The 26,589-nt window shown below is 53.0% G+C and overlaps 1 protein-coding gene across 1 annotated transcript in view; it reads right to left on the minus strand.

Moving 5' to 3' along the window:
* Positions 1–2,990: 2,990 nt before the first annotated feature.
* Auts2 (activator of transcription and developmental regulator AUTS2) overlaps positions 2,991–26,589 on the minus strand; it is a 1,115,816-nt gene continuing 1,092,217 nt past the window's right edge. The window contains 12 exon segments of the mRNA XM_048790082.1: positions 2,991–5,863; positions 5,865–6,458; positions 8,682–8,904; positions 9,952–10,035; positions 10,711–10,788; positions 12,620–12,761; positions 15,491–15,562; positions 18,346–18,441; positions 21,458–21,502; positions 22,948–23,168; positions 23,860–24,113; positions 25,207–25,675. Of these exon segments, the coding sequence (XP_048646039.1) occupies positions 5,473–5,863; positions 5,865–6,458; positions 8,682–8,904; positions 9,952–10,035; positions 10,711–10,788; positions 12,620–12,761; positions 15,491–15,562; positions 18,346–18,441; positions 21,458–21,502; positions 22,948–23,168; positions 23,860–24,113; positions 25,207–25,675 (2,669 nt within the window). The 3' untranslated portion in view covers positions 2,991–5,472.

Here is a 26,589-nt window from a genome sequence, read left to right on the forward strand (position 1 = left end):
CTGCGCCTCCTCTTCTCACGTGTCCAGTTGGGGTTACATCTGTCCCTACCTTGTAATGGCATCAAGATCATCAAGGGAGACAGTCCAGCTCAAAGCACTTAGAACTGTGCCTGGCAGCAAAGCACTCTCAGGCCCGGCTGCCACCTGCTACTCTTGATCTGGGGAGGCGAACCTCACTGCCCATCTCGGCTCCTGGTGGTGCAGGAACTAGCCACTGCGTGCCAGGAAAGGACCAGGCAGGCCTGCAAGAGGCAGTGCCAGGGAATGGACCAGCAGGATCAAGGGTCAGGCTGGAGGGTCAAGAACACAGTCCTCTTCCAGGAGCACTCTCTGTGACCTGGTGATTCTTCCTACAGCATCTAGCCAGGACTTTCCCTGGGCCTCTCTACATGGCCTAAGCCAGTGGTTCTGAAACCCACTGAATGACCTGAAGGGTTTGTTAAAACAGGGTGCTGGGTCCTGCCCTCAGAATTTGAATTCAGGAGGCGGAAGAGGGAGCCAAGAATGTGCACTTCTAATAAGGTCACAGCTGCGGCCGCTGCCTGGAGAACCAACAGTCTAAGAAATTATGACAACGGTCAGTCGGGGTGTCATGGAGGTGAAGGTAAAGCGTCAGTCTTTGCCCAGTGGAGAAGAGGGGCCTGGGGGACTATGCCCTGGGACTGGCACTTGGGAGACCAAATCTGGGTTCTCCTTGGGCACTTTTGTCCAGTTGGTGTGGGGACCTGGGGGAGATGAGGTCAGAGCAGGCAGCAGCGTGAAGGGTAGGGTAGGGGGACAGGTCAAGTCTGTGGGGCTAACTGGAGAGAACAGGAGGTCTAGTCCAGAGGCAGGCCTGAAGGCCAGGTCTTCAGCCTGTCCTGCCTCTAAAACCTGGGGGGGACTTCCTCCATGAGGCATTTCCCAAATTAGGGACTGAGACTCACAAGTCAAGTACCGTGTGGCGACAGCAATTTTAAAAACCGAATTGAAAGAGAATAGAAAAGTTCATCACACCCAACACAGCCGTGGTCTCCTCGACTGGTTCTGGGCCTGTGTGTGTCCCTGTGCTGGGTCATGGTCTACGTGGGTCACAGCCTGAAGGCTCGGCTCACAGACCCAGAGGGGTGGCCTCTTCCTGCCGCAGCAGCTATCACAGCCTCTACCCTGGTGAGATGCTGACCCTAATATGGGGGGCATGAGGCCTCCAAATCCCCAGAGCAGCAAGGGCTGGGCAAGAGGTGGAGGAGAGCCAGCCGAGCCCTAGAGAGGCTCCACAGAGGGCTCTGCCCCAGGGCATTTGAGAAGAGGGGAGAACTCCTGCAGTCATGGGTGATGGGAGCTGTCAGGGAGCACGGAAGGCCACAGAGAGCTCGGACACCGACTCAGGGGTCGGCTTCATCTTGGGTACATCAGGGTGCCATAAATGTTTGAGTGGGACAGCAGCTGGAGGGAGACCTTGGGTGTGACAACACTGGGTGGCTCACCCAGCACCTCCATCCCCAACCAGGTAAGAGACACCTGAGAGTTAGAGACCCTGGAATCACCAGCTTGGCCTGTCAGTCTGGCCACAACCCCAGCTCCTCTTTAAGTACAGTCGTCAAGATGCTGTCACTGGGAATTTCGGTGGGGAATTATTTTCCCTCTCATGGGGACCATTGTTTCCCACAGAGCAACCCAATATCATGTCCATGTTGAGGCCTTGTTACGCTCTGATCGTCTCAGTTCACACATTAAGAAGCAGGTATAGCTCTGTCTGCTTGGGGACACTGAGGGCCCCAGACTGCTGGATCAATGGCTCCTTGCATGAGCTCTTTATCAGAAGCTTCCAGCATTTCGGAGTCCAGACACTGAAAACATGGCGGCCAAGCAGAGAGCAGTCTTGCACTGTGGCCCCACCTTTGAATATGTAAGTTTCCTATTCTATCTAAAGGAAACTTTAGAAATTTAAGAGATCTTAAGAAATTTAAGCAATTTTCATTTAAGAAAATTTCACATTTAAGAAATTTTCAGAAATGCACAGGAACAGAAATGGCGGCAGAATTTAGAAGACAGCATATTGCAAAAGCCCATGTCACTTTTGCCCACCTCTTTCCTAAGCTGAAGCCTAATTCTCTTTTCATCCCGGGCACCGACTCACAGGAGGCCTTGAACATTCCACAATGTTCATGGCTAATTGTACTGCGGAACTGCCTGCTCCCTCTTTTCATGCTACATACGTACAGAACACCAACAACTGCATCTTATTTCCTCTCATCCACCTTGATTGAGGCAGAAAAAGGATAAACAGCAAGTGCTGTTGCAAATATCCATCCAAAGTGGTAATTATTGCATCATTATATTCGCTATTTTACTTGTCATGTACCATTAGAAGGTAACAAGATCATTGTCAGTCAAAGATTGTGGAGATAATTAGAGCATCTATAGGTTAGCGGGGAATCAGATTGTGCTGGTACCCATCAACGCCAAGGCGCCGAATGTAATTAGAGAGAAAATATGCAAAGTTTTCGATGAGCGAAGCCCTGGGGATTAAATACCGTGACTGATTTGAGAGTGACTCTTCCACGTCCTGGCACTGCAGATGGAGGCCTCAAGCTAGGTGTGTGACAGAAGACAGGCAGTTCTGCTGGGAGCAGTGCATCCAGACGCCACTGGCTGCCCATGAGGCCCTGAGCAGGGCACAATTTGGAGAACACGCTCTACCGCGTTTTCCAATCTGCTGGGTTTTCCTCCCGTTTCTCCAGCCTGGGGGCCAGCCGTTAAGGCGTGGGACAGTGGGAAGTGGGCTTCTGCTCACCTCTGGCTGCTAACACCTCGGGGCCCACCAGGAGTCTTGTCAAGGGTCCCAGGATGTCCCCTAGCACCCCGTCACCACGGATTCAGAGTCCCCAAGTCCATCCACCCCCATGTCCAATGCCCGCCCAGCAGCAACCTGGCCCCACCACTAACCATGACTGCCGTTGGGCTTCTTTCCCAGTAAGACACAAACACCAATCCAAAGACCAATGTCATCAGGTTGATACGAGAAAATTTAACAACTTTTTACATCGTGAAAAAACAAAACAGGTTTAGAGGACAGAGGAGTCTGCAGACCAAGGAGGGGTACACCATGACGTCAACGAGACACAGGGGAAATGCCGGGGAGCAGCACACGACGAGTCCAGGTGAGGTCAGAGGAACGAGCAGAGGGCACTGTCCTCACGGCCCCCCCAGGCTCCTCGCCGATGGCCACAAGCACAGGCTTCTGCTCTGAGTGTGGAAGTAGGGTCGGGACACACAGCACTGGCTACCTGGGCCACACACGTCCTCGCCAACATCCAGAAGTCCCTTCCTGTGAGTTTTACAGCATTTTTGTTTAAAACACACAAATGAAAAAAAAATCCATAACCCATGTGAGGGGGGAGGGCGCAGATGGCTACAGACACTAACTGGTGGGAGGCTAACTGAGCCGGGGAGGGCGCCAGCCACCGCGGGAGAACCTCCTGGTCTCGCGCGGGCCGGGTTCGGGCTCCGGTTCGAGGTGCTTCTGTCCGAGAGCCTGGTCTTGCACAAGTGTGGCTTCTTCCCTAAGAACCGATGGCCACTGCACACAAACAAGCAGCTGGAAGCTTGGTTCACATTTTTTAATAACATGGCACAGTTTACATTACACAAGAGGCTCCGCCGATGAGAACATGCTGAAGATTCAGTTGCTTCACTTTGCTTTTCACACAGGGTCTAGAAAGGACTTTGTTACATACAGGATAAACAGCAAAAGGTCTGTATAGAACAATCTCTTTACAATACTGAAAGCTACCACTACAGTTCCAGTGTACATATTCCTTGGATTTTTAAAGTTGTTGTCTTTTTAAAAAAAAGAAAAGAAACAAAACCGAAAAAAAAAAAACCCAAAAAACAAAACAAAAAAAAACCCCAAAAAAACAAAACAAAACACTGCACAACATCTGGTGTTCACAAAATCTGAAGCTCACAACTAAACCTTCAGTTTACTACTAAAATAGATCTCTCTGCTTATTAGAAACAATGGTCTGTAGTTAACTTTTTTTTTTTTTTTTTTTGCAAAAACAGGATAACAACGTCAGATAGCACTTTAATATACTAGAAGACCAAATGGAACTAATTTTATTTCATACATGTATTTTACAGTCCAGTAGACAAGATATATTGTATTTCTCTGCTAGTAAAGTCATATTCTCTCCAAATATGTAGACAAGAAGTTTAATGTATTATAAAAGTATCATGAAGAGACATTAAAATTGATGCAAACTCAAAAACACACGCACACACACACGACTTCTCCTCTGCCACCTGTCACCTCTGTGAATCTCGATGGCTCTGCGAGGTCGACCTGTCCCGGCTACGCCCAGACCTTATTACTGACTAGAGTACAGTGCGTCGCGCTGGGAACCTGCCTCACACTCAGCCGTTTCTGAATACAGTGAAAACATATCCATCATCTCAGAAAACTCGAAGCTTTCTTTCAGGATCTGTTTGGGTGTAATTAAATCGCACTGCAAAATGAGGAAGTGTGTATACATATGAAATAGGACACACTTAAAAAAAGGCATGGTTCCCACCAGAGGCGTGTGAGGTCGCGTGACTGGCGGTGACCGATTCTGGCGGCCTGCTCTGTCTGCCAGACACTGCTGCCGGCCCCTGATTTTGGCATCTGACCAATCCCACCCTCCCTGGCACTGGTTTGCCCTTCCTGGGGCGCACCTGCCCCTGAAGCCCACAAGCAGCAACTTCAGATGCAAAGTTCCAGCCTGGGGTCCCCTCTGCAAAATAGGATGTTTCTCCATTTGAAAAAAAAAACAAGCAAGGAAAACAGAGTCATATCACGTAAGCGCTTGTTCAGGGAAAATATGACCTTAAGTATGTTGTAAATGGATTTGAAAAGGCTCCTTTGAGTTAGGCGGGCTTTTGTGAGAAGCCCTAACGTTCATTGCATAGTTGAAGGGTTTAGCTGTCTCTAACAATACGGGGAACACAGCCTTAGCAGGCCGTGCTCACTGACATTAGGTTTGCAAATAGCACATTTCAAGAAGTAGTAATGTATTATGTTACTTAATCTTTATCTATTTACATTTGTACAAAGTAAAGCTTTCGTCTCACCCTTTGCATATATGAACCACCAGCTCATGAAGCAATCTCTTTACAGGACTATGTACACGGCCTTCCCTTCCCATCTGAAAGAGCTCTGCGTGATGGATGGTGTGGGCTCCCCCGTCCTCCTCAAATTGGTGTGTGTTGTCATCTTTACTGTTTTGGCTGAAATCAAGAAGTTTCATACAAGGATCAAAGAGTAGGAGACATGAAAACATATGACTTAGCTAAAGGATCTGAAAAATTCCAACATAGAATATACAAAAACATTTCTAAATCTGCACGGAGTCTGTACATGTTTTACAAGGGGAGCGGTGGGGCTGGCCACCGCGTCTGCGCGGGGTGCAGGAGTCCTCCCTGCTCTCGGGGCTCCCTCCGCTCGTCCCCTTACCGCGCCTCGATGTCCTTCAGAGTGTGGGAGGGCGGCCGCTCCCTGATCTCCGTGGACAGAGGCGTAGTCCTGCGCGGGGACACCGGGCGGCCCCCTAGCGTAGAGATGAGCGGGGGCGGCGCACTCAGCGCCGCTGTGGGGGGCGTCTTGTTGAGCAGTCCATTCTGGTGGCCCGCCGTGGGGCTGATGCGCGGGTAGTGCATGCTGGGGAGGCCCGGCGTGAGGAGGCTGGGGTGCGGCAGGTGGCCGTCCAGGGAGGCAGGGTGCACGGCGTGCAGCCGCGGGTGCTCGTAGTCCTCGCGCAGCACATGCAGGCGCTCACGCTCGTCCAGGTGGCCGGCCCGCTCGTGCTCCCGCCGTGGGTCCACAGCCAGCGGCGGGTGGTGGTCGATGGTGGTGGCTGTAGTCGTGCGGCTCGCGGTCCCGGAAGGATCTGTCCGCCTCGTACAGCCGAGGGGCCGACAGTCGGTGCAGTGGGTCGCCGCGCAGCAGGAAGTCCCTGGCCAGCGGGTCCCTGCGGTGCAAGTCAAGCTCGCGGTAAGGGTCCCNCTCCCTGCGCTCCTCCTTGACCTTGACCTCGGCACTCTTCCGTGGGTTCTCATAGGCAGGTTCGCCCTTGCGCGGCTCGGTCTCGCGGCCTGAGGTGCTGCCCGGCCGGGCACTGTCTAGCGCGGGGTTCCGCACGTAGGGCGATGGCGCGCGCGCCAGCTGCTTGGCCTCCTCGCCCGCGGCACGGGCCTCGTGGCCGTGCCCGTCCTTCTCCGGCGCCGGGCCCTCCTTGGCCTTGTGCTCTTCTGCCGCCAGGTCTTTCCGCGACTCCGGGTGGTCTCTCTCCCTCTCTTTGGGTTTGTCCTTCTCGCGAGCCTCTGTGTTCAAATGACCCCTGATCTGCTCGGTGGCGCTGCGGCTGTGTCCCAGGGCGTTGGCCGGGAGGATAGGTGCTGGTGAGGGGTGGCTGGAGTGTCTCTTTTCCACACTTTCTCTGCGCAAGGAAGGGGAGACAAGCACGCAGGTGAAACGGCCTGTGGCTGGCGAGGGGCTGCGATGAAATGGCGGTGTGAAGAGGACAGGCTGGGGTGTGGCCCCCAGTCGCCGGGGCAGTGGACTGCCCCGAGTGGGGCAAAGCCGGCCACCTGACCTACCTGCCTGGATTTCAAAAGACGCTTAACAGGGACAAAGTACTGGGGATGAGGGTGAGTGGAGAGTGGAGGGGCTCATCCTAGCTGTGTAAGAGCCACGGGCCTCAATCAAGGCCAAGACTGGGAGGAAGCACTGTCCCAGAGCCAGAGGGGGCCCGCAGGTCTCTAAGCCAGAGCTGCGGCCACAGAGCCTGCTGCCCAACTTCTCAGGGTCCTTTCATGTTAAAGGTACATTCTAAAAGCCCAGAGCAAAGTGACTCCCAACTGGCCGCAGTGCCAGTGGAGAGTGGATGTAAACATTGAAGGAGTCTCTGCCTCCTGACCCTCAGAACAAAGGCCAGTTTCAGCCAAAAGGCCGGGGACAGAACCAGCACCAGGGGGCCAAACAAGGAGTGGGAAAGGAATCCAGGGACCCAGGAATCTGGGGCCATACCCAACACTGGGCATTAGGTCAGTAAGAGCCAAAGTCCCAGGGGAACTTGGAGGCCAGCAGTAGAATAGCAGGCTGGGGACACAGAACATCTTGAGGGATATTGAGGATAACTTTAGAGGTCCTTCAGTAATGAGAATGTGAAAGGAGAACACCAGAGACCTAGTGTGGACGGGAACTTCTGAGGAGTAGGCAGAAAACGCAGAGCAGAGTGGCAAGAAGGTCAAGCCCAGCTGAGATGGGGAATCACTCAAGGCTCAGGATGCCCAGACAGACCTGGCCAAAGTGAGGAGAGGAGAGACACAAGCTGTCTCCAGGGCTAGAAAGAGAGGCAGAAGACCAGGCGGCCACGTGGGTGAGAAATGGACGTGCCCCTGCACCTTTGGGTTCCTAAGCTTATGTGGAAAGGCCGAGAAGAGTGACCTCAAGGGGAAGACAGAAGAGGAGCAGATTTTATTAAGCTTCCTGACTTCCATCAAGAGGCCATGTGAATCCGTCAAGAGCGCCCTGAAAGGTGTGTCCTACTCAGTGACAGGTGAGCTGGACAGCCCGGGGTCTAGAGCTGGTCTGCTGTGGCCACACCCCACTTTAGCCATGTATAGCTCGAGCTGAATGCTGTCCACGTTGGCCATGGGTTCGGAGATTGTTATCATACTGCTCGGGAGGAGGAGAATTTGTTTCTTTTGTACAAAAGAAATCAACCACTCTACAGTGACAGCCTATGACGAGTATCCTGTGATCTGCCACACAGCCTGCAAAGGCAAACTCAGTCACCAGTACACATCGCACACAAGTCACACAGTAAAGAGAAAGTCAAGATCAGGATCAAATTTCAATCCTAAGTGCCAAAAGGACATTGTTAGACATTTCTGTCAAGCATATCTTGTGCATCCCTTATCAGTGCATTTAAAATGAAGGCAGCCTGAAGAGGGAGAGAAAGGTGGGGACGAGGTTAAGAAGGCTACTGACATTCTTCAGAGACAACACAAGACTTTCCTCTTCAAGAGAGCTTCCTTTTTAGGCACAAGTTCCCAAGTGCAGAGACATCAGTGATTATTTAAAGCTGCTTGTCCACCGGGAAAACCAAACCAATACCAAAGCTTCTTTTTTGGACGCATCTCTACATTTGGGTTAGTAAAATTTTATTAGTCATCTGTGAGCCCCAGACTTTGAGTTTGAACAAAACTTGAGAAAAATATGATGAGGAAATGCAAAGATGATTTTCTAAAAGCAAACAAAAAGAGAGAGGAAGAGAGAAGCCTATGGATGGGTCATGGGCTGCGCGAACTTGAAAGCAAACATGGTGTTGATTCATGCTGTGTATGTCTGGCCCGGAGCGCCGGCTCGCTGTGTCACAGAGTCGGGCTTGTATGGGGATTGCTAACTCTCAGGGGCTCGGGAGCTCTCTGGGTACCGCTGCCACAGGGCGGGCGCCCTCCCTGGGCTGTGGTAGTGCTGTCATGGTCACTGTGCCACAGGGCACTGGGACTGAGGGCCGCTGGCACTAGCTGGCTGGGAGGGACCTGGGGCTACGGGGTGGCTGGAGCTCGAGGCTGGGACAGGAGGGTGGGTGGCCGGTTCCACTGGCACAGAGCGGGCTCCCCCATTGGGACTCCAGAACGGTTTCTTTGCATACCTTTCTTTGTCATCTTTACTAACAGATGAGTCCCGTTTATCTACATCTCTATCTCTGTCATGAGCTGCAGCGGACGCGCTGCGCTCCAGCTCCCCTGGCTTCAACCAGGGCGGAGGGGTCGGGAACGACGGAGGCGTCCGGTGCAGCCGGTTCCAGGGCTCGTGAGGGTGGCTAAAGCTCTGCACACTGGGGCCATCCTTGTGGCCGAACACTGAGTTGGGTGCTGAAATGGCGAAGTGGGGAACAAAAAGTTTGGAGAGAGATTATACGACCTGCTGTGACGGGGTACTTACCAAAGCCTTCAACAGCACCCAGAGTTAAAATGAATACATGTTATTGGGAGCTGGAAGGAAAGGAGATCGACAGTCATTAGAGGAGCTCTGTCCTGCCCCTGGAGAGGCAGTGCACAGCTGTCTAAAAGTCCAACCCAAAAGCAAAAGTGGGGGTGGGCAGGGGGGGATTAAAAATGAAAGGGACCAAACAGGTGTCAGGATCACCTGATCACACGTATCTGGCGCATGCAGAGGCTCTGAGCATGCAGAAGGGCGGCTGTAACAGTGCATGTCATCAACTGGGAATCCTGTCTCCTCTCCCTGCCAGACCCTGCCTCCCGTCTTCCCAACATGGGCAAACTACAGTGAGCCCCGGAGACCACTCAGGACCTCAACCTGAACACACGCAGAAGCCCTCCAGGCTGTCCCTTAAAGAGCCCTCACTCACTGTGACGGTGACCTAGAGCTACACTTTAGGTCTCCTCTGCTCCCCAAATAGGAACAGATATGTCTGCAAGACCACCAGCTGCACATCCAGAGACTGCGGGGCTTCCAGGACACGCAGGGCTGGCAGCCCCTCCTACTAGAGATTATTCAGTAGCAGAGAGCTGCAGGGCTCTCCAGGTCACAAGGATGTGCCACAGGTCTTGATGGCTCTGGGCCTGGTTCTGCAGTTCTTCACTGCACTGTTTCAACCCCATGGGAGCCACAGGTGCTTTTGCTTCTAGTAGAGGCTATGGCCAGCCCTTGGGTGGAAGAGATGGGAGTCAACTGTTTGCAGCCATCAGCTACATCACTTTCCCTGGCCCTAGGGATGGACGGGACAGTGGCCTCCTTAAACCAGTGGCTTTGCACACGTCCACCAACTCCACTGTGTAAGCCTGCCATTGGAATTATATGACTCCGAGTTCATTCCCAAGAGTATACGTTTCCTTCATCTCGGAAGGTCTGGTGTCAGAGGAGAGTCCAGGCAGGTATGGAAAGCTAGAGGTACTCACTAACTGACGGGTTTCCAAGTCCCCCGAAGGCATTGCCACCAACCGCTGCTAGGCCTGTGAAGGTGGATGGCCTATTGAAAGGCTCTGCAAACAAAGGCAGGAGGAAGGAGGGGCTCAGATTCCTCAGTGGGAAGGGAGCAGCAGGGTGAGGGTGGGTGGGCGAAGCAAAGCCAATCCCCGTCCCACCCACACCTGGCTTGCCTTCCTAGTGGGGTTGGTAAGTACCCATGAGGACTGCGTCCCTGCCCTGCCTAGGGACACAGGAGCCCCATGCTCCAAGGTGCCTTCCCGCACCTCTCCCAGGAGGGTGCTCTGCAGCCTCTTGCTGGACAGAAATAAGACCACCCCTTACGTTCCCAGGGGTGAAGTCCTATTATACCCTGCGTCTGCTTGGCCACATGCAGAAAATATCAGTAAATAAAGGCCACAAAACCAGGGGCCTCTGTAACATAGGCCTGTCTTTCTTCCACCTGCCGAAGGTGCCTTGGCTGTGGAAGGCGTCGATGTTTCCTCCCAGGGAGGGACAGAATGCCCTGGACTCCAAGTCCCTGAGGCACCCAGGACAAGCTGTCCCCCACCATTAACTCAGGGCAGAGCAGGACTAGCACAGACATACTGGCGAGGGAGGTGGTTTAGGCGGCAGTGAGTCCTGAGGTGGTACCACATGCTAACTGGGCCCCAGTGGCGAGTGACTTATGGAGGACGGTTCCCCATGTGCTGGTAGGCGCAGCAGGAGCCTCCTTGCCCCCGTGAACTCACCCAGGTGAGCAGCAGGGTTGAGGAAGTTGCTGTGATGAGGAGGTGGCCCAAAAGGGGTCCCGGTGGGGTGTGCAGCACCTGGTGAGTCAAACACCACCAAGGTCAGGGCTTACAGAAAGCAGCTTCGAGGAGCAGCCTGCTTCAGCAGGCCTGGGGACCCCAGGAAGTCTGCTGGGGTGAGGCCCATGCCTGCGTGGCCCCTCTCCTCTTTCCCAGGCGGGCAGAGCCTCGCCTTGGGTGCCAGGAAGAGCCAGCTTCCTTGTGGATTCACTAGCAAACCCCGTGCCTGCCGGGCATCCTGGTCCATGCTGAGGCTGCCTTCCTCACAGGTTCCCCCTATCTACATTTGCTTATCAACTCTTTATCACACCTGATATGTATGCTTGTAAGTCACCTCAAATCCTTCTCCTGAGGAGGCTGGGAAAGGAAGGAAAGAAGGAAAGGGAGGACCAGATGTGCATGAGTTAGGGAAGGATAATGCTTCCATAGCTCAGGCCATGGGGCGGGGCCACTCACTGCTCAGAGTCAGGGGGTGTGGCCTGGAGGGGCGTGGCACCGAGGGAGCTCCACCCTGCTGTGTATATCAGGCATTAGTCTCTGACAGTGAGATAAAAATGCCGAATTTAACTAACATTAACTAGTAATACATACCAGGTTAAAGTTTTATCATATAACCATTTTGGGGCAAAATTCAAGCGTAATCAGTACCTATATTTACCCATCTACCAACAAGGTTCCATAATGCCTGGCATTTTGTCTAAGTTCCTATAAATAAGTGCAAATTCCCTCAAGAAAAGACAGTGCAGGAGGGCTGTCCCTGGGCTGCCAGGACCACCAGCATGGGAGAAGTGTGGGTCAGGCACTGCCTCTCAGCATCTGAAGGGACCTGGGCTGTGGTCCACCTGGTGGCTTGTTTTCCACCTGGGAGTGCAGAGAGGATCCCCCAGCTCCACAGCATGCGCATGCTCTGGGACGTTCCAAGGGCCCACAGCTTGCCAACTCAATGGACTTTTGGCCACATGCTGTCTGCAGTGCAAGCTCCTGAGAACTTCAGTGGAGACCATGCTTCACTCCACCCAGGCCCCAGGGATGCCTACAGTTCCAGAATTATCAAAGCAAAAGATGCAATTCATCTACTTTGGCTCAAATGAAAGCCAGGGAGAAATCTATTTCTCTCCAAAAACTGCTCTTAGTGTGGCCATGTCTCGGAGCCAGATTCCATGGCAACAGAGCCTTCAAATGTGACAGAAACAACAGGAAAGCCCGAGACCTCAGCAGATTCCTCTGACCCTCAAGAGTGGTCCCTTTGCTCTGGCAACAAGGCCTAGGATGAGGATTCTCGCAACTCTCTCTGCCTCCGTGGGAGACCATGTGCCCCCAACATGAGCCACGGGCGGCAGCAGGCCAGCCAGTGAAGCAGGGAGCCCATCAACACTCAAGTCCACAGTGGGCATGAAGCCACTTGTCACCAGAGTCAGCCTAGTGCTGCCGTTTTTAAGTATTTATGGAAGCCAGGTGGCCCACCTTCTCTATCACAGCCCAACCACTGACAAACAGCTCAGTTGGGTTTCTTTACCATTAGACCCTGAAACACAGCCAAGTGTAGTGTCACAGTGCAAAGCCACCCCTTGCCCATGCATGTCCCCACAGTTCCTGGCACCCCCTTTACTTCTGACTGGCCCTTGGATCTTCCCTCTTTCTCAGTGGCATCTGACAATCTGACGTGCTGTGGGTTGCACTGGTTTGGCACACACAGCTCCAGAGTCCCTGCAGGGGAGGACGGTCTCTTTCCCTTCCAGGTGTACCAGGATGCCGTTTAGGTGGTGAGTGAGTGAGAGCACAGGGCCCAGACCTATCTGTTTGGCTACCTGAAGACCACATTTCTCACTCCATTGCCCCCTGAACTCACCAGAGGCAGAGAACAAAGTTGAAGGTCGAGCCAGGTCATGGGGGTGGTGGATGGCTCCAAAGAGACTGGGGCCTGGTGGGCGGCTTAGGAACTCAGGCTTCAGTCCGAAGTCCAGCTTGTGTGGGTCTGACTGCATCTGCTTCTGCAGTGGCAAGGGGACAACAGAAGATGACATTCCAAGTGAGCAGCAGGAGAGATTCACTCAGAGCCTGAGACCATGGGAGTGGGCTCTTGGAACGGTCCACATTTGGGCACTGGCCCTGGTGAAGGTCAAGTTTAGGAAGCCGGGAGAACTAGGTGATCCTCATGGGCAGAAGCGGGTCCACCTAGGAGGGGTCAGCAGGGACTGCTGCAGGGGAGTGCCTAGTTCTCCAGAAGAAGAAGCACCGAGGGCAGGCCTGGAGCCTGGCTGGAGGCTGGCCTGTGGCTATTTGATCAGGGAGGGCAGCCACATCCTGTTCACTCAACTGGTACCGCTGAGTGGTTTACTATATTGCTGTAAAGGTCCATTTTAGAAAGTTTTAAAATAATAGCATTTTAAAGCTCATTTTATTAGGAATTCTGTGTGAATAATCTGCTGTGTAAATTAATTGTTTAATGCCTCTTAGCCATACTCTAATAGATTACAGCACATTAGTAACTGAACATTATGAAGAAATATTTGCATGCCTACAAGCTAATTTTCTAATGATCACTGTTACATAAAAAAAAAAAACAAAAAAACAAGATGAAAGCAAAGTAGGCGTATAAGTTTAACTAATGGGGGTGTTTCTTCTTAGGACTACCCCAATCACCGGAAGAGGAGGAGGAGGAGGAGGAGAAGGAAGGGGGGGGAGGAGAAGGAAGGGGAGGGGGGAGAGAGAGAAGGAAGGGGAGGGGGAGGAGGAGGAGAAGGAAGGGGAGGGGGGGAGGAGGAGGAGGAAGGGGGGGAGGAGGAGGAGGAGGAGGTGGCAGCTAGTCCAGGCAGTGGCCCATGGAGATCCTCTCCTGCTATGAAGTCCTGGGTTCATTTCTTTTCACCTGCCCACCCTGATGCTGGCCTTCCAGCTTACCTTCCTCTGAGGCTGTGGGCACTGGCCAGAGGCTTCCTCTAGGCTCTGGCCTCTCTTTGGAGGCGGGTAGCCCTCTCGCCTGCATGGCTTCAAGTCTTCCGGCCTTCTTATTTCTTGACAGCCTTCCTTCTGAGTCAACTCCACACCTCCCAGACAAGCACTGCCCTCCATGTCCCTCACCTCCCATGGCCTGGGACCCTGAGACCTGAGCTGAGCTGCCTTCCCCCTGTTGAGGGCTCCTTCACGGCCCAGCTGCTCTTGCCCCACCCCAGCCCTCCTCCTCCTGAGATCCCTGCCTGCTGCACAACAGAGAAGCTTCGGGAGAGGGTCTCTGCAACAGAGCAGGGGCCCAGGAAGTGGGCTGTCCCTCAGCACCGCAGGTCAGAGCCCCCTGGTCCTCACGGGAGTGACTGACACCTGCTGGGAGCTCGTGCTTAGGAGTAACACCTGGGAAAACAAATGGAACTTGTGGCCTTGGGCACCACAGATCCTTATTGCAAATGCCTGAGGAGTGAGACAGGGAGAGAGGGGCCCTCTGAGCCCCGCGGTGAGCAGCCCGAGCCTAGGCGGCTCACTAAAGAGCTGAGTAAATGAGCACTGCCGAGCAAGGGGAGGGGTCGTCTGCTCAGACCCACAGGGACTGCCATAATGGAGTCCCTCCCTAAAGGAGCAGCAGAGCCCAAACCAAGCCTGATTCACTATCAATCTATAAAAATCTCCTGAGTACCTCCTTTAATTTGGTTGCCAAATTATTCGGTGCTAACATCGCATGGTGTACAGCACAGATCCATTAAACCAACTCAGGTCCATGAAGCCAAACGGAGCCTAGGATTGCCAGCAGTTTGTGGGAGGGGAAGATGAACAGAGCTATCTCCTGTTCAAGGGTCTTGCTGATTGAATGGGGATAATGAGAGCTGGAGTTGCCAGGGGCGTTTCTATGGAGAAGCTGCTACACACAACATCCTTCATCACGTTCAACCAAAGGACAAAAGGAAGACATCTTGCGCCTATAGTTCTGCTGACCATGTCACCCGAAACCAGAAAGCATGAACTAATCAGCAACACCACGAGGTCCCAATTACACTGAGTCCAAAAGGAGGGAAAAGTGAGCGGCACTCACTGATATGACGTCAGCACTAGGGGCAGGTGTCCAAAGCCAAAAGTCTCTCGGAGGTTTGTTCCTCCCTTCTAACTAGGTTCCATCTTTGCTTCTGAACCACTGAACCCTGCCATGTGACTGGCGTGTCCTCCTTGCCTATGGGCCTCAGGATGACCCTAAACGCTGCCAGGAACTAGTCACGCATGAAGAAATGGACAGAGAAACCTATGCTAGAATGACCTGCTTGGATGTTTCTCATCATTTTTCCAGGCTGCAAAGACCCGGGCTAAAGTGTGGACGTCAGGTTCCATATGCCTGAGCCAAGCCCCGGAACCGTGTCACGTTACCACCCGCATGCTCTGTCTCCTCCCTCCTGTGCCACAAAGGCTCTGGTCAAGCACGGACCATCTTCATCTGTATGGTGCAAATAAAAAGGACCTGCCTCAGGTGGTCCTGGCAGGTACTGACTGCCTCTTAACACCTGGATAGGTCACCAGGAAGACTGACAGATGGTAAGAGCAGGCCCAGCGTGACCTCCGGAAGGGCTAATGTGATCATGCACACTGCCGATGGAGGTTCAGCACCACCATCTCCACATGGGGCATAAATATCATTTCCCCAAACCCAAAAAGGAAGAGAACACATGGGTTGCTACTAAAAACCAAAACAAAACCATCTTCTGTTGGCTNCCCCCCCCCGAACCAGGAAGGTCGGACTGACCTTGACTTTCTGTTGGTGGTGGTAAATCTGCCAGGCGATGTGAACATGCATAGCACACCACTTCCCTGGTTTCTGGAACAAGAAAGAGCAAAGTGGTCAGAAGGAGACGTTTCAGGGAAACCGCCTGCAAATCCCCCAAGCTCTCAGCAGATTCTGGCTGCAGAGACTTTTTTCATGAAACAAGAGAGCTTTGTGCCTCCAAGAGCCTCCCGTCAGCAACCCTGCCGGGCCCAGCCATCAGGGAGCCATAATCGCTCTCCCCCTCTTCCTGGGGCCCAGACATCGGCCACCACTCAGGAAGCCATACTTGACAAGGACCCCCGGTTACCAAGGACAAGATGGGAAAAGCCTGAATCCCACTTTGTGCCTCTTCTTTCTTTTCTGGTGCCAGCTGGCAGACCTGGTGAAGTAGGAAGTCCTACTTAACAAATGTGGCTATGCTATAATACAAATCAGCTGTTCACAAGGGCTAATTAGGGAGCGTCGGAATCAAATCAAAACAAGAAAGGGCACAGGACCTGTCATAACCTCCCCATGGTTGTTGCTTCTTTAACCCCCAAAGCGGGGCAATGGAATCCATCCCACTGCTGTTGAAGTCCAGTGACCCCATATGCTTCATTAAGAGCTGACCACTCATTCATGCTGGGACACTGTTCATGTCCAAGAGAAGGGGAGGGGAGGGGAGGGGAGGGGAAGGGAGGGGAAGGCATTCTTTCCTCCCTACTCTCCAGGCTTCTGCAATACCAAGTCCCTCCTCCACCCCTGGAGGAGTGCAGATCAATTTGCATCTCCCAAATCATTCCATGCCTTGGTTTCTGAGCAGTGGGGTGACGGCAAGTGCCTCTCTTCTGCCACTCGGGGCAGGGACCACCTCTTTCTGCTTCCTGCCAAGCAATCTCCTCTTAAGCCTAGAGTGCATGTGCGGTAACTACTGGACAGAAGGAAAGAACTCCATTCTGCACTGGCAAAGGACAGAAGCTTCGGGTTTCTGTAGTAGGAAGCTGTTCCTGAAATACAGACTCAGGACTTTTCTCCTGTCATGGACTGACAGGTTGTTTGACATCACAAGTACCACACTGCCTCACCTAAGTGAGGACACAGACCTCCTGTTCCTTTTGGAGAAGGTGGATTATCTGAGAGTATGCACCAGAAATGGGTGGGGACTGCAGGAAGTCTACTGCCCATTATCTACCACTCAGCCCGGCATGGGGAAGTTGGCATTCACAGAGGGGCCATCTGCTGGCCAGGCACCAGACCTCAGGACGTTCTGCTTTAAACAAGACTTTAAACAACCAATGCTCACAGTATCCTTTCCCACACCACAGAAACAGGTCAAGTGGCTACGAAAGTCAATAGCACCTCGTGCTAAACCAGGGAGCCACAGCAGAGCATACCCATCCAGGTAAGTATGCATTTCCTAAAAGACACTGACTGCAGCCCGTCGCTCAAGTCTTCCTCCCTGAGATCCAATCAGACTTTCTACCAGACCTGCTCACACCAGAATCAGACTCAGCTCTACCAGTTACATAAATAAGAAGCCTGTGGCCTGGCTTCCTCCACTGCCCAAAGCAAAACAACTCGGTCACTTGCATCATACAGGACCTGAAAACCCAACCACCGTGCCACAGCCTGCTGGGTAGGCTGGCTACAGACTTGCGTTTCCAACCCACAGGGAGTCAAACAGAGGTTGCAAAACAGTGCTAGAAGAGGCTTTCTTACCCTTAACATAGGTCTGAAAGGATCTGTCAACTGTGAAGAGAAAATGACAACTTGGTTACACGCCTGTCACTCAAACAATTGCTCTAATTAACAAATTTGTAGTGCTTCATTAGGAGGGGAAATTAAAATGTTAGAATTTTACTTTTAAATGAAGCCCTTTTGGAGAATAATTAACCCATTTTCACACTATCAAAAGTGCCAAGTGTCCCCTCCCCCACTGACATCACTGTCGACAACCCCGTACAAGTTTAATGAACAGCAGCGTGCCCTGGGCAGCCTGGCCCTGGTGCTGCCCAGCCTGAGGCTCCCGGGGGGCAGCCCTTCCACACCACACCGAGGGTGCGGGGGAGAGCAGGCTGAAGAGGCAGACTCAGGGTCAATGCTGAGGGGACGCATGGGCCAGCCTTTCTGAAACAAGAGTCACCGCGGGGGTGGCCGCTCTCGGGACCTTCAGCCCGAAAAGCTTCAGCCCATCTACATAGCTCCCGCCATCAGCTCCAGCTGCCCTTACCCAGGGAGGAGACAGCACTGGGATGGCGATCGTTCTCTCACATTTACTATAAAGATAAATGACCGTTGTCGAGACAAGATTGTACCTCCTGTGGAACTTCAAGTTCTTCTTTGGGAGTAGGTGCAGTGTAGACCATTAATAAATGACATTACCAAAGCATCATGGATATTTTACTCAGCTCTAGAGCACAGGGGATCCCGGCCACATTAAAAGCAGAGGGCCAGAGGAGCCATGGGGTCTGGGATGTCCTGACCTTGGGTAGTGGGTGGCGGGGGCTGATGTCCAGCAGGAGAAGCACTCAGTGCTTGTCCATCCAGAGCACCNAAAAAAAAAAAAAAAAAAAAAAGTCAGCTGGGCTCAGAGGTCATGGCTCCCTGGACAGAAGCCCATGCCAGTGGTGGCATCTTCCACAGGGCACAGAGGCTCAGCTGAGATCACGTGGGAGTACCAACTGAAGCCTCAATTTTTGCTGAGGCTTAAAACTAAATGGACTAGAAAAAAATCCTCTCACTCTAATCTCTGGGTCACTTAGGATCTGAGAAGTCAGTCACTGTGCAGGAAGAAGAGGCAGACCCCCTCGTGCCCAGCAAGACACACCCCTGGGTCTTCCCTGTGCCCTCCTTACCTTGGGCTGAAATGCTCCTTGTAGTGAACCAAAAGGGCCCGTGGGTGGGATCATGGGGGGGATGCCCGACACTGCAGGAGGGTAGGAGTGGAAGAGCTGCGGCCAGAGACGAGAGGAGAAAAAGGCTTTAGTCGGAGGCAGGTGACATGTTCACATTCCCCTCCCACAGAAAGACACCAACAGGAGCGAGCCAGGCAACTCAGCCAGGTGCCACTAGTGAAGAGCCAGGATGGGGAGGGTGATCACACAGATGTGCACGAATGTCTGATTTAAAAGTAGTTCAGAATCAATCAGGCAACAAATGGTGTCCCAGATGAGAACGCCATTAGAAAGGGAGCTTTCTAATTATTAATTGGTGAATCACAATCGAGCCCTAAATGGGTAGAGGTTTCAATGCATATCCAAACCAGGAGGGATGCTGGGCCGATAAAATGCCCAGAAAATCACAAGTTAATTAGAAAAAAGAAAAAGGAAAGAAAAAGAAGCAGTTCCTCATGAGTGCCAGGATTTTATACCATTAAAACTCAATTAGTGCTTTTAGATTTTTAATAGTTTGAGGAAATGAGAACATATTCACAATCCTTGCTTCATTAGGTTGTTCTAGAAGTGGCAGTTCCAGAGGACAATTTAATTCTCTCATCTAAAATGATGACAAATATTTGTGGAAGGGTAAAATAAAATGACTCAGTTTAAACTTTAAATAGAGCTGCCAGTTCTCCTAAAAGGTAGATTACAGAAGCCTGGGAATATTATCCCATGTAACAAATAACATGTGGGGCTCCCCCAGGACTGCTGGGCCCGCACGCAGAGCTCAGAGCCATTCTCGCTCTCAGCTCTCCTGGAACTCGGAGCTCTTTGGGATGAACACAAGGCCCTGATTCTTAGGGCCAGCTTTGAATCGTGTCTGCTGCTCAATAGACAAGCTCACTGGAGGTCATGCAAGCCAAGCTGTTGATGTGTGAGTCTGACCACCTGATGACAGGAAAAGCATGATTTTGAGTGAAAAATATAAATTTTCTTGACTCATTAGCATACAAAGGACATAACTGAAGGAAAAATGTACAGCAATACTGGGAGATGATGTGAGCACATCTTTCCTGCCTCTGGAAATTGTATTACCTCTGAGGTTCTACACCTCTGGGTCCATTCACTTTGACCAAACCATCATGTGGATATTTAAGTGACACACCAACTCACGGTTGTGTCACATGTCACAGTATGACAATGCACCTTCCCAATAAGGCCCTCACACCAGTCGCTCTGGCAGGGACTGAGACCCACACGTCTCTTTCAGGCTGACTCCAGTTGCTCTCTCCAGTGGTGCACAGAGGTTTCAGACTCATTGGTCCTGAACTGAACCCACTTACACAGGGACTGTGCAAGGGTGCCCCCTTCAGAACTCCTTTCAAGTCCAAGACTGGGTTTTAGATTCTTGAGCACGGCCTCTGCCGTCCGCCTGTAGCGTCCTGATCCCAAGGCAAGAGGGACTAAGCACTTCCTGTATCACCCTGTAACTGGCCGTGTGAGGACCCCCCAGGGCCCTGTAGGAAGGAAGTGGAGTGACCAACACCCTCCACCAGAAGTTCGTCCAGGTGGGCAGTTCCCTTCACGTTCATAGTGAAACCCAATGCTCTTCCCACTACCTTTGCTCTGTCCCACTGCTGACCACTAGAAAATAAATATAGCTGAAGACTGTCCCCGCTGGAGAACCAGAGGTCGTGGACACTTTCCAAAGTCCAGACCCCTAGGCTGCCTTGCCAGCCCCAGCCTAGGTGTCTCCGTGGAGTGTGTCCATGGAGCATGGCTTCAGGCTGCCAACCTGAGCCGCCTCCTGGGCACACTGAGCTCCACAGAAACCATTCTGTGAGCTGGTCCCTCGTTAAATCAGCAAGACACAGAGCAAGGCAAAGTGGCACCACTCATGGGCAGGTCCCAAGAGGGACCCAGGCCTACTGGGTCCTGAATGTCTATCTGAAAACCTTTCTGCATCAGTGCTGAGCAATACAGGTGGCCCACGTGGTGGGTGCAAGGCCCTCATATGCACCTTTCCTTACTGAAGAGGCCTCACGTCACTTCTGAGTGGCTCCAGAGTAAGTGATTCTTAATTGATTTCTAATATTTCCTAGTCTTGATTTCTCAGCTATGCTCTTGACTAATAAAGTATCTAATTATCTATTTAAAGTATGAATGAATTCAGTCTTTGCTGATCTGCTGAGCAACATTTCCACCAAAATGAGAACACAATCTAAGAATCAAAATGGGAATAGCTGTAAATGATGAATCAACATGGCTACAAGCAATTATGACTTTTCCTTTTTTCTGGATTCACTTACAAATTAAAAAGAAAAGAAAAAAAAACCATTGAGCAAATAAACTTGCAAATTTTCAGATAAAAATAATGCAGTATTCATCCCATAATCAAAATATCACAATCAAGTATTCAAGGTCTTTCTATAGAGAAGCTCTTGTCTTCTACATCAATGAACATATAACGGGTTGGTACCAATTTAAGTTCTGGAATGTATACTTAAGATTGCATAAAACTGCATCTTTTAAGCAATGAAGAATTGAGCTTAAGGAGAAAAGGTGCATTCGTTTTAATGTTAAGGCTTTCTTTAATTAAACAATATTTTAATTGTGAAATGAAAATACACTCAGGAGAACAGTATCAGCCATGTGGAAGAGGGTTCTGTATTTAGTCTCAAGTAAATAAAAATCTACTTTTTGAAGAGTTATGAGTCAAAAGAATGAGGGACTTTGTTCAGAGGGAACAGTCCGGCTGAGGTCCCTCTGTGGCTGGCTTTCCGCCTGTGGCTGAGGTCCTGTGGCCTCAGGCTCTGCTGCAGCAAGGGCTGCAAAGCTTACACCCCCAGGCAGGGCAGGTTCTGGCTCCCAGGGGGCTGTCCTGGCTGTGCTTATGATCTTTTGACTCTGAAGATGATACTGCATCTTTACCAAAAGCAAGACGCCACAAAAGCAAGCATCCACAGGGACGAGCAGCAGCGGGCACGCTGGCGCGGTGATGGGAGGGCCACTGGCCGTGTACTGACTGGGGGAGAGCGCACGCACGGAAAGCAGGCACATTCAACGTGTAGCAGGGAATGCAACTCACACTGTGCCGGTAGAAGGGGTCAACTTTTGTAGGGTATTTGTCAAACTGTAAAGGGATCAAAGCAAAAACTAGTTACTTCATCTGCCTTTGGTTCACTGGTCAGTGGAGGCAGCCTACAGCTTCTGTGTCACTGAGACATCACTAGACCCTGCAACCTCACTGGATAGGAGCCACCTGAGCTCCTGAGCCTCTGGCAACCCCGAGTCCAGTCTGCCCACGCCGCGCTGTGTCTCGGGCCCTGGATGCCTGGTGGTTCCTCTCTTTCTACTCTGCGCTCAGAGGCTGACACAGTGAACACCCAAACTGGAGAGGACAGGCACCTCCAGATCCATCCAGAGAGCCGAGCACGGGGCCTGTCCTCCCAGGATCCCTCCACTTGGTCTTCTCCTTGCCAGAAGAACTGCAGATCTGCTGTTCTCTGAAGTCCATGCCACCCACACAAAGCACTTGGGCTGGGTCTTCTGAACCCATCAGGAGGACTCATCACCCCCGCCCTCATGCCTGTCTTCCTCCAGGATGTTAAGACCTCAGATTGACTCACTGGTGGACCAGCTCACACAGGCCAGCATGATATTTTCTTAAACCATTAGGCCCTTAAACACATGACTGTTGGCCGGGGCTCAGTGGTGGGCTCGCCTAGCACATATGAGGCACTGGGCTTGATCCTCAGCACCACATAGAAAACAAATAAATAAATTAAAGGTATTGTGTCCAGCTACAACTAAAAAGGAATTTAAACAAATAAATAACTGTTGAGAAATACAGTTCTTCCAGAAAAAAAAGACACAGAACTTGCTATAGGACTTTTTTTGTGTGTGTGTGTGGGGGGAAGGGGGTGAAAAGGCCTCATCTTTAATATTCCCCTAAATAAAACTTGTAGAACAAACTTTAAAAATGTATGTTAAGAAAAGTAAGTTGAGCCAGTGGGTGAGAAGGGGCAGAGGTGGATGAGAGGACCCTCCGTGAATTCCCATCTGCTCTCATGGGGCCTGATGGACTCTCCTTTTCAGGGTTTCAACCAGGCCCTTCTCTAAACACTGGACATAAGTGACAACTGAGGTAGAACTCTGTTAGGGCATTTAAAGATTTAAAGAAGCCTGTCTGAGACCATCCGTTTCAGTTCCCAGTTCCCTGGGTACATGGCAATGCCCAGACACCTCCAGGCTCAGGGTTCAGCCTCTGAATGTCACCCCCCAGGGCAGGCAGCTGGCCCTAGTGGCTGTTCCTCCACTTGCCCCTCCCTCCTGGTGCTGTGAGCACCTGGTTCACACTGCTGTCAGGCCACGATGCCAGGTGCCCAGAGAAGGAAGGCCACTAGCAGGTGGACCCAGCACTGGCAAATGCGTGTAGGGGGCACCTGGGTAAGGCGCAGGACACTGCCCCTCGAAGGCCGCCTGGCCTCAGGGCCCACGCCCGCGCCAGCCCCACCCTCCTGCACACAGAAGAGAGTGGGCTCTACTTATCCTCACATTTCTGCCTGGGGTACGCACCATGGGAGGTGCTGGCGTCGGCATGATGGCGGTGGGCGGGATGGCGTGGGGGAAGGGTGTGAAGGTGTGCTGGTGTGTGTGCTGGTGCGTGTGCTGGTGCTGGTGCTGGTGCTGGTGGAACTCGGTCCGCAGGTAGGGCGGGGGGCCCAGGGAGGCCCCGCGGTCCGCGCTCTGAGAGGCCAGAAAACGCGTGTTCAGTTCCTGCCGCAAGATGTCTTGCTCTGGAAAAGAAGAAGAGGGAGATGTCGGCACCTTTTCCTTCCGAACGGGACATCTGGGTGCTTTAGCATGGAGGGTGCAGGGCTGAGGATGGGGGCCTGGGACAGAGGGGACAACCCCAGGCCCGCCATAGCCTGGGGCTGCTCCCAACGAACACCTGGGCCTGGGGACCAGCTGCATAGCCCAGCAGGTCAGTTCCCCATCCACACGACTGGGATGGCCCTCTGGCCTTCTCGGGTCATTTGGAGGTGGGGGTAACAGGGGGGACGCCTGCCAGCCATGAACGCAGCAGGCTCCCCAGCTGGCCTCAGGGCAGACACACAGCGACGAGGAGCAGCACTGGGACCCTGGCCCGCGACACAGGTGAGGGGAGAAGGACCCCATCTCCCACCAGGTCATCCCTAAATTCTGGGATGCATCATCATAAAAGTGCACCTCTTCTTTACAGGAAGGTGGGCGCCCTCAGGCCAGGCCCACGCCCCAGGATGCGGCCTGAGACGCTGGAGAGAAGCAGGCGCGGGCCTGGCAGGCTGTGGCCGCTCTGCTGAGCCGGGGTGCCTGCCGGGCCTCACCCCTCAGGCCTCCTTTCCCACACCCCCCTCCCAGGGCATGGTTGTTTAAGTGCGCCCGGCCTGGCGATGAGGGACGGCAGGGACAGCAGTGAGGTTCCGGCGCCCACCCGGGCCATCCTACCTGAGTAAGTGCTCCCGGCAGGGTGTCCGGGGACCTGCAGACTCCCTGACGTCAGCGGTGGTGGCGGAGGCAAAGCAGTGGGCGGGGCAAACATATTGGGGTGATGCGCGTGAGCGGGGGCCTGGAGGGCGGGGGTGAAGCTGTGCAGGGGGCTGTGGCTGGGCAGGGAGAGGGGGAACGGGGAGGCCGAGGGGTGGTGGGAGAGGTGCGGGGCGGCGGGCTGAGTCTTGGCCGGAGTGCTGCTCCTGCTGCTGCTGTGGAGCAAAGGGAGAAACAGGCGCAGGTGAGCATCTGCGTCCCCACCGCCCTCCCTCCCCTGGGCCTCTCTCTCCCCACCACACAGCCTGGCAGAGACCACTGCCCAGCGTCGCGCACAGGGATGTCCAGGCAGTTCTCTGCTGAGACAGCCCCCCTCACTCCTGTGGCCCAGCCTGCCCTGCTCTGTCCCCTGCCGCCCCCACCCTCCTCGCCACACTTCCTGCAAAGCAGCCAAGGAACAAAATGGAACAGAACCACCACCTGGGTCGCCCATGTCTGCTACCGTAACCCCAGGACCACAGGAAGAGGTGGGCCAGGTCTTGTGCCACAGGAGTGGCCCCGGGTTAGGAGCTGGCCCAGCCCTGGGAGAAACCTGCCTGCTTAGGTCTGTTCTTCACCTGTCCCTGACCCCACCAGGCTTCTAAAAGGAAAACAATAACAAGCACAAGTCTCAGGAGCCCACAGGGCTCAGGGTCACCCTGGACGGCCCCTCGTAGACCAACCAGGAGGACCTGGCTCTCCCCACTGGTTTCTTCTCTGACTCACAAATGAGGAAGCAAATCCCACTGAAAAAATGCTCAAACCAGCACTGGTCTCAGACTCCTGGGCCTGAGGAGACAACCCTCCCGTGACACCCCTTCTCTCCTCTGAGTCTCCACCTTCAGGGCCCTCGGAGGCACCTTGGCCTCCACTCCCTGCCACACACCTTCAACCGCTTCTTCTTCTTTCATCTTTTGAGATGGGGTCTTTCTATGTGCCCTAGGCTGGTCTCCAGCTCCTGGGCTCAAGCCACCCTCCAGCCTCAGGAGCTGGGACTACAGGCGCATGGCATGGGCCTGGCCACCTGTTGGGTAAGCACCTCTCCTTCCTGCCTCTGTCCTCTAGGAGATCCTGGATAGTTCACTCCTGTGTAGTGTCAACGGCCAACCCAACCGGCTTTCACCCAACAGCCCCTGTCCGTATCTCCTCGCCTCCCAGAAAAAACAAGGACAGTTCTCAACCAGGCCACCCATCTCCTAGGAAGCCCTTACCCAGACTCTCTGACCATCCAGCAAAGGTGGCCGGCGGGCAGAGAGCAGGTTGGCTCACCTTAAACTGTTGAGGCTCAGGCTGCTGCTGTAGGCTGACAGGGGCTGGGGCAGGCCCTGGGACGAGGGGTGGGCCTGCACAGCAGGAAGGTGCTGGTGGAGCAGCTGGGTGGGGGACGGTGGCCTGGGTGGCCGCTGCACCTGAGGCTGTGGGGCGGGCTGCAGTGGGGCCTCCGGGGGGCCCTGCGGGGGCTGCGTACTCGGAGGAGGGGCCGTTGGTGGGGCCTCTGTGCGTGGCACCAAGTCAGGGTCCGGAGAAGGGGCTCGGAGCTGGGGCTCCGCCTGGGGCTGGGGCAGCGGCTGCGGGACCTGAGGGCAGGGGTCCTTAAGCACCACAGGCTCAAAGGCGGGCTCTTTGCAACAGTCTTGGCTCTTCTCCTGGCTTCTCTCTAGACCTGATATCTTGGGGACAATCGGCCCTGCATCCTGGCTGTCATGTTCGGGCAGTGCGCCAACACCTAACTCCGAATCTGTATGGGGGAGAGCAAAGAGAAGTCACAGAATGACACAGGAGCGTGGCACCAGGGGAGCGAGCTCCAGCCTGCAGGCACAGCCAGCAGCCACCCACCACCCCTCCTGAGGAGAAGGGTGCGCTGGCTGGGGATCCCACAGCTGGTGGTCTGCAAACCAGGGCTCCCTGTCCCCAGTCTTTGCAAAGCCTTTCTGAAGCACACTTAAGAAATTATAGCCCACAAGTTGATTTTTCCCTTTAAAAACAAATACAGTTCCTGAATGAGAAGTGTTTTCAATTGCGAATGAAGCAAATGTTACTTAACAACAAACAGATGTTTCTTCTTGGCCTTTCCCCCTCCCCCTTTGCATTGTGACCGAGGAGGCGCACTTGACATTCTTAGAGCAACAAGTTCTTGTTCAGCAAGTGCCAAACTTCCAGGCAAAAGTCAGGCCTCCTGATGTGCCCCAGCCAGCCCAGAGACATCTAAGATCAAACGTGCAAAGGCAAATTTAAATCAAGCGTGCCACAGCTACACTCACCAGGCCTTCAGAAATGCCCCTGCACCACGGGATGCTGAGACTTAACTGGATGTAAAATTTAAGTAGAATTCTTCAATTGTGGGGAAAGAATAGAAAATAGATGCTCCCGTATAAACTTAAAAAATAAGTTTCCCTCCTAAGGTCAAAGGACCTAAGTGCCATAACTACTATGATGGCATTGTTGATTATCCCAGAAGCCGAATTCCATAAAATTCTCAAAACAGAATAATGAAAGACCAATAATTACATATCAAGGCATAGCCCAATTTGGAGTAAGTTCTTTGTAGGCATCTGGCAGGGGGAGATCACCTCGACTCCATTTTTGTGCTAAAAAAGATGCATTCTTTCTTTACTACAGTTCAGAAACAGGAAGAGCACAGCTTGCAATACT

The sequence above is a fragment of the Marmota marmota genome, unplaced genomic scaffold (assembly GCF_001458135.2).
Source record: "Marmota marmota marmota unplaced genomic scaffold, marMar, whole genome shotgun sequence".
NCBI classification, from domain to species: domain Eukaryota; kingdom Metazoa; phylum Chordata; class Mammalia; order Rodentia; family Sciuridae; genus Marmota; species Marmota marmota.